Genomic DNA, 15,764 nt, shown 5'->3' with positions numbered 1-15,764 from the left:
GTGGTGGCAACATTTTGGCTCTGGCAACACACAACAGTAATTATTCATAGTGAGAGTGATGGCTTCCAGGGGTTGAAGATTGATTATGTTTGATATGCTATTTTGTGTAATCTGTCTCTGGCTGGGACCCATCCAAATTGGCCAGAACTGAAAGAAGGAGAAGTGTCTTCCCAAAGGGGGGGGGGGGGGGAGAGAGAGAGAGAGAGAGAGAGAGAGAGAGAGAGAGAGAGAGAGAGAGAGACTTTTGACTTTTGAATTTATTTTATTAACTCAAAAGTATTTAGGAACTATTTATATCAAACAATCACAATCACTTTTTTTCTCAATCTTTTAAGCAAAAAATTAAGAGAAAAAGAAATTAAAAAAACATTTACAATAAAACTTCCATTCCCATCAGATTCACATAAAAAGTTATTAACCCCCCCCCCCCCCCCACACACACACAGAAAAAACTGAACATTATGTGTAAGACTATAAAAAGCATATTCCACAGTCAACCTCTTCTTAACAAAGCATTTTGTCAATAATACAGGATCAGTACAACCACTTCCTTCAACTTAGTTTTTTCGAGTACACCATATTGCCAACTTCACCATTCCATAAAGAAAATTAAGAATCATGACGTTTTCCTTATTTTCCACTGAATATTTTTGTCCATAAATAAACAATGAACCATTAAACAAACATATTGTGTAATAATCTCTTACAAGATACAGATACAGAAAAGATACAGCTGACAAAAAATGAGGTTCTTCCCCATTCCTATCACAAATAAAATCCAAAGTACAATTCCAATCTCCTCCAATTATTAAAAAGTCATCATTAACAAGAGAGGAAATCACATCTTTGAGTTTAAGAAAAAAAAGCAATTCTCCCTCTACCCGTTGTAGGGGCATAAACATTTATTAGATCACAAACTCGTTTTTTTATTTCTACTTTAAGAACAAGAAGGCGTCCTTTCACTACCTCACTTTTAGACAAAATGTTAACTCTACATCTAGGTGAAAACAATATTGCTACTCCTGCACAAAGGTTAGTACCATGACTCAAAACATAATCTCCCTCCCACCACATCCCCCAATCATTTTCATTATTTTCAGTACTATGCGTTTCTTGTAAAAACATAACTTGAATTCCCTTCAAAATTAAACATTCTTTTAATAATGGCCATTTACTTCTATCCCTTGCTCCATTTACATTTAAGGATCCTACTGTAAGAACATCCATAGAAAACAAGGAAAAGGAAAGAAAGAAAGAAAAAAGGAAACACAGTAAAGACCAAGTCCCCATGTGTACTTATTTAGAATTTGTTCTAGTAGATCTACGTTTAACGTTTTCCTTTCTCATCTTTTGTCTGACCACTGTCAAGTATTTCTTCAACCTAAACCTTTTTTGTTGCGACAAGACTTCAACACTACATTCTCTCCGAACTTTCATTACAGATGCAACAAATTTATGCAAGTCAGGAAAAACCTCCTCAATCTCGACAGACTTCCCTTTAGTTTCATCCAAGAAAATTATTTATCTGTTCCACAGAATAAAATTCACCAGATTTACCAATATCTACATCAAAGCATGAATCATCATCTCTGATACTCTCATCATCTGACTCTTTATCTATTTCATCGTTTAAACCTTTATCACCTCCACCTACATTTCACTGCTGGTTATACCCTGTATAATTGTGTATGTGACAAATAAAAACTCTTGAATCCTTGCATCTCATCATCTTTGTGATTCACAGCAGCAGTAGCAACACAGCCATTAGACGTACCGTCTTCATTCCTGTTCTCAATATTATCAGAAGCATTAACATTTACCTCAACTCGTTCACCATCATTATCTTTTGATTGTCCTTCCTCTCTTCGAGCCTCTTCAATGCTTAGTGGCCTTTCCACTACATTCGTCTCACTATTCTTATTTGACAAACCTGAAGTCCCTGCAACTTCCTCTGCTCGTTGTTTATGAAGGCAGGAAAATCGTTTGTGACCGATATCACCGCACTCAAAACAGCGCAAATTATCAGTACTCACATAAACCATGTAAGAACTCTCTCCACACGTCACTCAAAAAGAAACATCCAGCGTTTTAGTTGGAGATGACAAAAACATGAAAACTTGCCATCTGAAAGACAATGCATGTTTAAGTTCGGCAGATTTACAACCCAAGGGAATTGTTTTCACAGCACTTGCCATCTTTCCAAACTGTGTTAATTCTCGTACGATTGCATCATCTTTAACAAACGGAGGCACATTGGAAAGGAAGTCACCTTTGTAGCTGGTAATGTAGTGGTGTAATGGGCAGAAAACTTTCTTCACCCAAACCCCGCTTTCAATTAGTCGATTAACCAATTGCTAATTTTTTAGGAAAACCACAACCGCTTTATTCATGCGAGACGCAGAAACAATGTTTGCGTGGCCTACCTGTTCTCCTGTTGCTATCAGCACCTGTTCAAACGTACTGCCTGCCTCCGGAACGCACCTGAAACCATTCCTAAGCGAGATAGATGGCTCTTATTTAAATGTAATAAATTAAATTAAATAAATCATAAAAAAAGAGAAGAAAAAAAAGAACCAGTTTTATAGCAAAGTTTTTTAGAACTTCACGCTCCCACACGTGTCTCTCACATGTCACCCCACTCCCAGCATGCAGCAGCAGAGAGAGAGAGAGAGAGAGAGAGAGAGAGAGAGAGGAAATGTAGCTGGTAGTTCTGCAGTATGTCTATCTTTAATCAACTGCAATGAGTTTTAGCCCACGAAGAATGGATAGCCTTAGATACAATAATTACACTTTTAATAAATCGAAACATGCAGCAAAGATATGAATAAGACATGTCTTAATAAGACATGAATAGACATATGTGCTTAGAGTCTTGTGGGGATGGATGAGATCCTGACCTACGGAGGTTGTAGTGACGTCATGGTATACCATTGTAATACCACAGGGTTGCAATACTTTGGCTGAGGATCTGAGGTGAAGGCAGTTCTAGAAGGAACTTAACAATTTAAATTTGAATGCATGGAAATAGAAAAAGAAATCGAATTCAAATCAATTCATATAACTGTCATTTTAAACAAGAAAAACAAAGACTTTCAAGATGAATTTTGAAAGTCGGTTTTTATGTGCTATAAAAACATTCTTATATAACATTTTACAACTGTTTCTTATGTAAGATTTTCCTTGACTATTTAGACTTTTGCTTGTCTATTTCCTTAAGACAAGCAGGTCAGCTGCACATGATTGTTTTTTCCCTAACATTTTCCAAAGTGGTAGCATATCTGTTGGAAACAGTAGTGACGCTAAGACAAAACCATGATGGACACCATTAAGTCTAAAGTATGATTATGATTATTTTTGGGGCAATTTTTGCAATGACCAGATTTTGCCATTTGAATTAGGATGTAAGGAAGTAGAATTAAAATAAATTACTATTCAAATCAATTTATATAACTTTTAATAAGAGAAAAAAAAGATGAATTTTGAATGTCATCTTAAGAACCTTGTTTTGAGTTTAAAAAATTGAAAAAGCCTTCAAATGGGAAGGTTTATAAGATTTACATACAAAAAGAACAACAAATGTACCCCCTATATAAATTGGTGTTATGTTTAGCCAGTTTCATCATATATAGCACACACACAGTCAACAGATTGTTGTTGGCATACTCATGTACAACATTAAAATAAAAATGTACAACATTAAACTATCCTTAAAAAAACTACAAGTACCCTAGCAAAAAAAGAAAAAAGAAAAAAAAAGAAAAGTAGATTCTTGTTTCATCATGTTGAGTTATCTTCGTAATGCAAAGTGAAACTGCTTAAAAATAAACAGAATAAAATATTTTGTCAGACAGATTAGTTTAAAGGGAGAAAACAAAAAGGTCAAAACATTTATCTAGAAACAACAATTAAAATGCAGCAAAGTGGAACACAAAAATACAGCCCTTAAAGGGATACCCCATACTTTACACCCTCATGCCATCCTGTATGTATATGACTTTATTCAGATGAACACAAACTAAGAATTTTAGAAGAAAAAAAAAAACCTCCCTGCATATAATTGTACAGGATGTCCAAAGGAAATGCTTCAAAAACTACACAACTACACAGTAAATGATACATAACTACACAATAAGTGTAAGAAAAATACTAATACTAATATTTTAAACTTGACCATTGTGTTCACTTTGTGTGGTTTTTAAAGTGGTCCTGTACACTTGGATTATATGGACTAGAAATATGGAAAGCAAGTTATATGGAAGCAAGTCATAAACATCTGGGACAGTGTGAGTAAATCATTAGAGAATTTTCATTTTAGGGTGGACTGTCCCTTTAAAGAGCCAGATGTGATGCTGAGGCCAGAAAATGCAGGTTAAAGAGCCATTTTTTGTGTTGTCTCTTCAACACCCCTGTCTGTATAAATAATTAATCTTGTAATTGTTCATTTGGGGCCTTTAGTGTTTTTTTTCAAATATGAATTATTTGTGACTAATTAGATGAATTATCGAGCAAATCATGTAATTATTTAGATTAAAGAAATAATTCATTGACAGTCCTGTTACTCAATATATCATTATAATACAACTTATCGACTCCCTGGAAAGAACAGCACTAAACATGAATTATAATATATATCTCAAATATATAGGCTTATACAGGCTTTCCTGTAGCTCAAATAGTAGAGCATGGCGCTAGCAACGCCAAGGTCATGCGTTCGATTCCCAGGGAAAGCAAGAGCTGATAATATGTAAAAACTGTAACTTGAATGCAATGTAAGTTGCTTTGGATAAAAGCGTCTGCTAAATGTAATAATTCATTTAACATGCAATGCTCATTTAAACACGTTTTGGAGATTTGTAACATTTCATTTAAAAAAAACAATCATCCCTACCAAAACATGAATTGTATTTAAATTCTCATCACTTAATGTATTTGCATGTAATTTTGTGCCTTCAGCCAATAAAAAGCAATTTTGCTACTTCAGTATGCTTCCTCAGATTTGATGGCAAACGTTTGATGCCAAAAATGTAGCTAATTAAAGTTGAAACTGAAGCGGAAATGTCTGTGCTTGATGTCTGTGCAAACCTTATTGCACCTTAAACCACTTTTGAAATTCTAAACCATATTTAATGTTTATGAGATAAAATAAAAATGCAAATAAATAAATAAATACTAATAAAAAATGTAATGAGTACTTGTTAAGTTAAAAATAATAAAAAAATTAATTGGAAAGGAGTAAAAAGTATTTTTTTCTTCAGAAATGTAATCAAGTAATTAAATTTTTTTGTAATTATAAAAATTGTAATTATATATTTTGTAATTGTAAAATGTTTTTTTTAGCAGTGTACATACTTTCATAATCAAATAGGCGTATTTAATAAATGCAATTAAATAAAAAAATGTAATAAAAGTAAATGTAATGGATATATGACAATCTGAAAGGAAATATGACGATCAGTGGAGGTAAAAACTGAAAACAAGAAAATAAAGAGCAAGAGTGCACAGGGTTTTCTCAAGAGGCAGAAACACTGGCAGAAAGTGGTGGTAAAATAGCTCATCACTCTTTCTGGGGCGCCCTCTGAATTAACACCAAAAAGCCGTGGTGTGACCAGCCTTGGACTGAGCCTAATCAAAATCTAGAGGTTCTGTAAGTGAAAGCGAGTCTGGTCACTGCACGCCTGAGAAAGAGAGCGAGAAAGAGAGGAGTGAAAGACATGAAGTGGACAGTACCCTAGAGATACACTTCTCTCTCGTCTTGTCATGATTCAGCATGGTGGCTCTCTCTCAGTTGTCAGCTCTGTGGCCAGCCCTATTTACACATTTATACACACCTGCTTATTTATTTATTTACTGCCATGACAGAGAGCCACTCAACCAGCTACTCTACACACATACACACTCATCACAGCGTTTTAAAAGGCCAGAGCAAAGCGAGAAGGCACTGCGGGACGAAAAAACAGGGTGGCGGGTGCATTCAAGAGGCTAATAGTTTTAATGGGTGGCAGGAAGGAGAATAGTAAAGAGTGGCTAAATTATTCAGTCATGTCTCTGGGTGAAAGGGACGCTGGTCTCTGCTGCAGCTCTACAGTCCTGTCTCTGGAATAAGAGGGAATAAGGACACAACGGGGGGAAGGTACAAATGGGCCAAAAGTGTGTGTGTGTGTGAGAGAGAGATTTTATGGAGGAAAAAAAACATTTGGAAACAATGTATTGCAAGGTAGTAAACTACAAAAGCTGAGAGACTTAAAGAGGTACTTTGGCACATCAGTTATTTTGTATTTTAATGATTAAAAGGTTCACCTCTTTGTCATTCAGCATATACATGGCTGGGGGGGGGGGGGGGGGGGGGGGGTATGTAGTATTATGGAAATATTAAATATTGGATATTCAACTTTCTTTCTTTCTTTCTTTCTTTCTTTCTTTATTTCTTTCTCAGGATAACGTAGCACCTCTGCCTCATTTTCAGATGTGATTCATTGCAGAATTATGCTCATCAGTACTGTACTGCATGCAGGCCCTTGTTTCCTGATTGTTAACATTCATGTTCTACGACAGCTTGCGCCATCAATAAATGTCCCCTGGCTAATAGAACACACATGTTTTTGCTTCCTCTCGGAGCTCGGGCATTGGAATCAGATGGCAGACAGCTTTCTGGATCGTCCCTCATGAGGTCATTACATAGCAACATTATCAAAAGCATGTAGGGAGAATGCGCTATAGACAGTATGGTTTACGTCACAGCATGTCATTTATTTAAGTTGGTATTCGTTCCCCCCACCACCCCCTTTCCATTTATCTGTGAGGGCTACACCATTCTCAGTGTGTGAAACCCCCTGTGTGCACCATGAAGTGGACTGGTCCATGTGTCAAAGAGGAGTAATTGATGACAGGCATGTGAGTGAGTAAACCTAATCAGGAGCTCCAGGGACATGCACCAGTGATTCTTATATGCAGAATAGGAAAGCTTCACAATTTGTGTCACTATCTCTCTCTGTCTCTGGTTGCTTCCTTTTCAAAGTTTTCAACACTATACTGTGAATTTACAGGTAATGAATGGAAATTTTGGAGTGTTTGTGAGTCACTGTGGATGTTTATTTACCAAAGTATATTAATTAAAAAAACAGTAAATATCTATATAAAAAAAAGAATGAGCAATTAATGGAGAGGCAAAATAGATAATGGGTAATAAGAGCTCCAGTAGTGCAAGAGTGGAAGCTCTTGGATATATATAACAAATTGTGTAGTCAATGTATTGTTAGTGTTATTCATTCATTCATTCTGCTCTTTGGCTTAATTAGGTCTGGGGTCTGGTAAATATGACACAGTACAGCACAAGTACTTCTGCAGTACCAGGCAAATGCTGTGCCAAATTATTCTGTGCCTTCACAGTGGCAGTTTAGATGTTTTACAACGTATTTTATCAATAAAAGATAAATAAAAGTTTTTGTGTGTGTGTGTGTGATTAGGTAAAATTCTGGAGCTGCACAGGGAACTTATGATAAGTATACTTGAGCCAAAGAGTGCCATGATCTGTAAATGGGCAAATTTGACCTCTGGTGTTTAAATGGAATATCTGAAGGTTTGAGTGCTATCTCCATTCTGTCAGTGTTGAGGACATTCATAAGAGATTTCCTCAACATCATTGTCAAGTGCAACAAAAGAAATTAATAAGATATACATTGAGTTCAGAATAGTATACTATTCATACAATGTCTGCCATCTTTATATCACAGAAATAAGTAAAAGTAGTATGCTAGTACAATATTTCCATATTTAGCTTTAATTTTGAAACTCAAATGGCCACTTGTTAATTAAGGCAGTCATTTGTTTCAAGGCTGCCATTTCTGCATAAATATATTTTTATTCTGAATCCTGGTCTAAGCTCAGTTCTCTAAGCTGTGACATTGGGGATCAGCAGTAATTTCTTGAACATATTCATAAATTCTGTTGTGAAGAAAGCTATAGACAGATTTACAAACTGAATGATGGTCTTCAACTTGTTGAGTCTGGAGAGGCTATGCCAAGAAGAGGTCACGGGGCAAGAAACAGATAAAAAAAGTGTCAGAAAGAGTGGACACACACACACACACACACACACACAAACGTTTGTACTTGTTTATGCTACATTGTGGGAACCAAATGTCCCCACAAGGATAGTAAAACCTGAAATTTTTGACATTGTGGGGACCGGCCTGTGGTCTCCACAAGGGAAAAATATATATATTAAAAATAGTAAATTATGTTTATCTGAAAGTGTAACAATGCAAACAGGCTTTCTGTAATGCGTAGGTTTAGTGTTAGGGCATGAAAAATATTGTTCGGTCAGTATAAATGTAATAGAAGTCTATGGAAAGTCCCCACATTTCACAGAAACACACATCAGAATCAGAATCAGAATCAGAATCAGAAAGAGCTTTATTGCCAAGTGTGTTTGCACACACAAGGAATTTGTCTTGGTGTTATGAGCTTCCAGTACAGAAAGTACAAACATAGTGCAGACAACATATAACATATAACACATACACAAAACCCTACCTTTTCAACTCTGATGGAGTTCAAGCATTGCTTTTCACCTCAGTCCCAGAGGTAATGTGGGATGAAGAGGGCAACAGTAATTCTGATAATTGTGTGATGGGGCGAATGAGTAATACACTCACTGGAACACTGACACTCTGAATCGGCAGTCCCCATGAACCATGAGTAGAAGTGAGGCAGGTTTAAGGATTTGTTTTATTGCTTTTTTATCTGTTTGTAACTGTTACATCCACATGCCCTATGAGTGAACCAAGAAAAGTTAGGGTACTAAATCTCGCTTTTAAGTAGGACAACAAGAAAATGCCTTGTTTTCATTCTCTTAGTCCTTTGCTCTGGCTGGTCACAATTGAATACTGAAAGACTGCACTATCAATGGCATTTGAATCATGTGTGGCTCTTGAGTTCAGGGGACCTTCACTTTCTCTCTCGTTCGCTAGACAAGTGAAAGGTTGTTTATGCATGCTGTCATATGATGTCTTGTGGCCCTTTGCATCTTTCAGCAGAACAGAACAGTGACAGTTCTATCTGGCTGCCATCTGATCGACACGCTGTCTTCAAGTCACATGAAGAGCACACTAATATCCCACTCGTTCATTCACTTGTGTGCAGTATGTGTGTGTAAGACGGGGGAGGGGGGATTGTTTATTTAACAGGTTTACCACACCATATTAAATGAGTTGTGAGTTGGAAATGAGTTAGCACTTTTCCACTGAGGATGAAAAATGAGATGAGAAAATGGCATTATGACAATTGTTTCAAAAAGAGAACTCTAATTTTAAGAGGGGCTCAGAGATGCAAGGATTTTTCCAAGCATAAAGAAAACTTTATCTCAGCATTAGGTAAGCGTCATTGTGGAGGGGGAGCTCAGAAGCATACTGCCATCTTGATCTACCTACCTTTTGTATTTATATATTTATTTTTATTATCATGTTTTTTTTTCCAAGGTTTTATTTTTATTTATTTATTTTTCGCCAAAACAGGTCAAGAAATGGAAACACAATACAGAATGAGATACTGTATTTTATCAGAAAAAATGTCTGTGCTAATGTCTGATTTGACGTCTAATTGTACTAGTTATCAAGTAGATGGACTACTTTAATAGGACTATATAAATTTTAATTAAATTCTATATACATTTTTTACATTGCACACCTAAAAACAGATAATTAACCAAATCTATTTGATTAAAATTAAATCTTACATAATAATAAAAAATAGTAAATGAAAGATACAATAAAAATCATTACATTTACATTTATGCATTTGACAATGTTTTTTTTCTAAAGTGACTTGCATTCCCAGGGTATCAACCCCATGACCTTGATGTTGCTAGTACCATCCTCTACAGGAACAAAAATCATCTTGTCACCTCATGAATAATTAATTAGGGTTCACTTTGCCATTCACTCGTCAGATAACGATATCCCCCATCTCTTGTCTGTTTACCAGCTTTCCCTCAACGGAGGCAAAGTTTATTATCAATGTCAAGTCTTTTGCAAACAGACATTACATCCACTTTCCACCACTTCTTAGTTTCTCAAAAACCATACAAAGGTACCTTGAGGAAAAAAGATGGCTTTTATGACAATGCAAAAATGTTATAGACCCAACACTAAAACAGACATGGGTCACTAAGAAAAAGTCAATGCCCTCTGTGCTGCCGCAGTGCCACAGCCCCAGGACTCCCAGCATGCTCTCTTCTCTTTTACTCTAATGAGTTGCAACACAGATAATGTGGCTGATGATCTTTCATTGATTTGGCTATCACTTGCTTGTCTGGTAATTGATCCGTAGCTGAGCCTCTAGTTAATTATATCAGCTTCGACATGGCCCTAGTCTGGGGGGAATTTGAAGTCTTGCAGAATAATAGTTTTAATAAAGGAGTCCATTACTGTGGCTCTCTGCTTTCCTTGACTGCTGCTGCTTCTGCCAATGACAGGATCTGAGCTCACCCTCACCCCCAAGAGAGAGAATGAGGACTGGACAAACTGAAAGAAAAGAATGGAGATGGCAAGCAAAAAAGGAAAGGGATATTGGCAGAGTCCTCTCATACGTCTCACAAATAACAACTATTAATGGGGAGGTCAGAAGCTGAGCTACCGACTTGACTTGAAACACTCGGTGGTACTTGAAAAATCAAGAGACCAGTACGTTCAAGAGAAAACTGAAGAGCAGGAGAGAAATTGAGATGGGAGATGTGACCGTAGAAACTAAATAAAGAAACAGTTTCATTGGAATTAAGAGTTACTGATGATATAACTGGTAGAATCTAAGATTTTTTATTTTTTATCATTTTACTTTTTTTTAAGTCATGGTTACTACACATTATTGCTTGTGTTATTTTCAGAAACAACAATTCATGGCATTTTAGAACTGAACTAGAAATAGTCTGTGAGGACAGATGAAATTGAAGGGACAAATGTGTGACAATGGGCTCTTAAGCATCTCTCTCATTAGTGTCCATTTGCTTGTAAAGACGTACGGTCTTTGCGTATTTGGTTACTGCGGAGGGTACTCTACACTTGAAAGAGAGAGAGAGAGAGAGAGAGAGAGGAGGTGAGAAAATGAAACAAAACGGCATATTAAGTTCTCATTGTGGCTGCCACCATTTCTTGTGCCTTTTTTCATTCAATCTAAAAAAAAAGAAGAAGAAGACACTAGATTTGATCAGACAAAATGCTGTGCAGATTACTCAGGTAAAGGTTAGCCAGAGCTGTCATTAGTGCTGTACAGAGGCTTTTAACAGACAGTAACAGCTGTCTCCTTCAAATTGCCACAAAATTTCAAGTGGCTTTCTACATACGAGAAGCCATTTAATGTAGCGAAAGGGAGAAAAGTTAATTCCCTTTCTTTCTGTCTCATAGAAGGGAGATCACGATGACATCTTCCTCAGACACACTCGCATTGTCAAAGACTATAATTTTAACAGCTGACGTGAGGGGAAGTGCTGGAGGAAAAATGTACGAGTGGAAAAACACGTAATAATAACAAAAAAATTGCTTCATTACACAACACATTTCTCATGTAAAATGTTTTGGCATGTACAATGAGGGAGAGATGCTGCCACTTATTGTAAGTGCATATGTTAGGGCTTTCTTTCTCTTCCCCACCTTTGTGAGACTGTCTGCTGCGGGGACTAATTTGGCAAAAATGGAGCCTCTTCCTCATTTTTTTCTTAATTAAAATCTGAAAGCATCCACTCGAGGTTTCCCCGCGTGTGTGTGTTTGTGAGTGGGAGAGAGTATGTATGATTATGTGCTCTGCCGCACTACTCCACAAGACAGTGTGTGTGTGTGTGTGTGTACGCAGGGGAAGCTGGAGGGGGGGGGGGGGGGGGGGGGGGGTAGGGGGAGGTGGGGGGGTACGTGGACTGATTACATAGAACCATTAGCTAGAGCTGTTTAATACTAGAGGAGAAAAAAACAGACAAAGGAATCAGAGTTTGTAATAACCCACCTTAAAATACCTGGATTAATGTCACATTCAGATTTAATTCCACACGGTGTGAAAGTTGACATGAAGACATGCATACGCAATGAAATAGAAATACTTTTATTTAATTATTTTTATATAATAATTCACTTTTTTGCAGGAAATTTTTAAACACTGTTTGCGTATTCACTACCTGTCGAGAGTAAGAACAAAAATAAATAAAAATCAAACAGCGCAATTGAAACGCTCAGAAACATATTTTAGTTTAGCATTGAGGTTATTATAGAAGTTGGAGCTTGTCCAATTGTATTGACAAATGCATTATTTGCTTGGAATAGTTGTGTGGATGGGCCAGTACTGCGTGTGTGTGTGTGAGAGAGAGAGTGCATGTATTAGAGAGTGGCTCAATCCCACTGAGGTCTGGAGTGGAGAAGCATCAGGCATGGAGAGCTGGTAATAAGACAGGGACAACCCTTTCCCCTCCTGCTCTCTCTCTCCCTCTCTCTCCCTCTCAGTGGGAAAGCAGATCAGTGGAGGAGAGAGAGAGCCGTGTCATTGAGTGCCAGCAAGAAGAGAGGAGCAGTTAACTCAGACGCGCTGCGGCCCGACACACACATGCTCTACCTCACAACAACACACATGTACTCACGGCTGCACGCACATGCACACTGACACAGCGCTAGCTGGAGTTAGTCTGAAGACAGAGGACAGGCATCTCTGAGGGCGAGAAGGGGCACGAAGAAAGAAAGCAGTACAGAGAAAGAGAGGGAAGGAGAAAGAGAAAGAGAGAGAGGAGGGGCTGCTTTGGAACTGACACACTCCAACACCTGATCTCCACACAGCTGGGAGGAAAACCACGCTGGACACGCTGGTGAGAGAGGGCACCTTTTGGGGAGAAGGGAGGGATGATTTGTCTTGTGCTTTTAGAAAAATAGTTTACAAGTCATTTTTGTTGCTCTCTTTTAAATCAAACTTTTTTAAAGAACTGTTACAGTGATAGGATAGTTGGTTTAGATTAGAAGATATGGAGTATAGTCACGCGAGGAGCGAATGTGTAGTTTACATGCAAAATATAAGTGTTTTTTTTTTTTACTGTGTGTCGAGGTGTGCAAAGGGTTCAAAGGGCAGGTTGCGGGTGACAAAGTTTGTCTGACGATTGATTTCTGTTTGGAATGTATGTTTGTGTATATGTCCGTGCATGTTTGGAGGACAGCCCATACACAGCCTGACTGACATTTTGGAAAAAAGTGTGTGTTTGGGGTTGGGAGGGGGCTGTAAGGACAAAAAAAGCTACTCCTCTCCTTCACCATCTCCTCCTTCATTTCTGCCATCCCTCTTTTTTCTCTCCCTCCTTCACTTCACTTCAATTCACACCCCCATCCCTCTCTTCCTCCCTCCTTACCTCCGACACTCCGCTCATCCTGCCCTCTACCACCACATGCCCCAGAGGAAATATGCATTGTGCAGCCCTGCTCCTGAATTAACTCAACACACTCCTCCTGCTACTGGCAGGCAAGACCCTCCACTTTCCCCCCTCTCTCAAGAGAAGATAGCAAAAAGAGAGAGAGAAAACGAAAAGAAAGAAAGAAAAAGAAAGAAAGAAAGAAAGAAAGAAAGAATAGGACAGAAAAGAAAAAAAGAACAGAGCAGTCACCCATTGCCTCTTTGAACCTCCACCTTCACGTACTTTTCTCTCCGGCTCCCCTGTCCACCCCCCTTCCCCCTCTTCTCTGCCGGCAGTCTGAGGAGACAGAGTTGGATGTGAGAGGCGGTGTGGTGCGGAGAGAACGAGATCGAGAGAGGGCACGCGAGTCCACGGCCAGAGCCAGCAGCAGGAGCAGCAGCAGCGGTGCAGGGGGAGGAGGAGGAGAAGGAGAAAGCTCCATGCAGTTCAGCACCAGACCGGCCAGCGCCGAGCCGGGCTTCATGGGGACATGGACACAGCAGAGCACTGACAGCAACCTCCTCTTCAGAATGTCCCAGCAGGTCAGTGGCATGCTGTCTCTCTCTGTAGCTTTTATTCGTGTGTTAAAAAAGTGTATGTTTGTGCGCAAGCATGATTTTAATTTTTTAATTTTATTTTTTTAGCGTATGTGTGAATGTGTGAAAAAAAGGTTGATGTAACATTTGCTACTTGTGTAAGCTATGTTTTGCTTCACTTCTTTGAGTAGTTCAGTGGCTGATGCCCGTTGTGACAAATTTCAGCCTTCTTTGTAAAGTTTTTGAGTGTTGAAGAAAAATTAGCTTTTATAAATTGCATTAGTGAATATGCATCGGGTCAGTGTGGGAGGTTTTCATTTTGTTTTGGTGACCCTTGGTAGATCAGGCTGTGGCACACATCTAATTGACTTAATTTGCTTGTTGCTGGAGTCCTTAACATCATCATCCTCTAAAAGCCCAACAGATTAAGTAGCTGTGTTAAATCTACAGCTCTATAACATTGTGTACAGTTATTGTAAAGTTCCTGTGTTGAATGCTTTTAACAGGACAGAATGTTTATGGGAGGGGGATCGGGGTCTGTGGAGGGAGAGATGGTGAGCAGAACATTAATCATCAGGGCTGGTTTCTCTGTGCCATGCACAAGCTGATACGAGCGCAGGCCCCTGGACTCCCTTTGGCCAACAATGGGGGTCCATCCACATATCTTTCCAGATTCCTCACGAACTTTTTTTTTGCACTCGTTCAGCTCTCTATTTGAGACTCCAATATGCGTATCGATTTAAACAGAACACCATAAAACGGATATGAAAAACCATTTTGATTTTATTTGATATTAAAAAAAGATCTTAATAATAAAACTTTTTCGTTAAGTTTAGATTTCACTAAATAATCTTGTGTTATTTTTTATTGAAACGTTTTACACTGCGCGGTCGTAGTTGATTTAGAATCGCAGAATCTGAGTGAGAATAAAGATCTGAATGGTACTGATCAGCCGCGCGCTGCGCTCTGCGCGCATCGGAGCTCCGGCGCAGGTGGATTCAGTCCTGCGCTTAAATCCTTCACGAAAACACTATGAGCTTTAAAGGGTTCTTACACTTATGACACGTTAACGGACATTCTGTATGGACCCTAAGCGTTTAGTGGCCAAGTCAAATTCTCTAAATAATTTCTTCTGCATTCTTGTATTATGACGCAGCTTTGAACATTTGTTAAAAACGGATGATTAATGTTTATACCGTTTATCATTGACTTAAAATATGAGTGTCATAAGTCAAATGCAGTTTATTTGAATTCGACTGTAAATCACGCAATAATCATTGAATATATCAATTTTATTAAAAGAGTCTCGAATGTATTGAACATCAATGACAGCGTAGTGTGGCTGCTATCAATTATTTTGTCAGAACAATATTGTCTCAACTCTTCAAATGCTATTGTGCTGCTTAAATATCATACAGTAAACGATGTGCATGCAAACCTTTTTGAGTGAATGTCAAAGAAGACTTCTAGAGAAATGTCAAAAAACAAGACTCTTGTTCATAATCAATAAAAAAATATATTGCATTTTTTTTTTATGTTCCTTCTTTAAAAAGCAGTGAAACACTTGCATCTGTTTCCCCTACGTGTTTTTGCTAATGCGTATTTTTGAGCATAGTTTGTATTTTAATGTATTTTTTAAAAAGAGCGGCTGCAAATATTTTGAGCATGTAATTTAAACCAAATGTATGCGTCTTCAGTTAATTTCAGCTTTATCTGTAGGCTAACTGTTATCAATAAGATCAAGACACCTTCATCTTCAATTAATTTCCGATTACGATTTCTTCTTCTTCTTCTTCTTCTTCTTTTTTTTTAAATTAAAA

At 37.9% G+C, this 15,764-nt stretch overlaps 1 protein-coding gene across 3 annotated transcripts in view; it reads left to right on the top strand.

Annotated features, from left to right (window-relative positions):
• Nucleotides 1-15,764, top strand: part of LOC306872858 (zinc finger protein basonuclin-2-like) — a 232,230-nt gene that overhangs the window by 55,058 nt on the left and 161,408 nt on the right. For 2 of the 3 annotated variants that reach the window (XM_079421735.1, XM_079421736.1), the window contains exon 2: nt 13,705-13,950. In XM_079421735.1, coding sequence (XP_079277861.1) covers nt 13,705-13,950 — 246 coding nt within the window. Of the gene's footprint in view, nt 1-13,704; nt 13,951-15,764 lie in introns of those variants that run through there. The other variant, XM_079421734.1, reaches the window with a different exon arrangement.

The sequence above is a fragment of the Barbus barbus genome (genome assembly GCF_936440315.1).
Source record: "Barbus barbus genome assembly, chromosome: 7".
Lineage (NCBI taxonomy): Eukaryota > Metazoa > Chordata > Actinopteri > Cypriniformes > Cyprinidae > Barbus > Barbus barbus.
The sequence above is the reverse complement of the archived record's forward strand: the minus strand, read 5'-3'. Positions and strand labels throughout refer to the sequence as shown.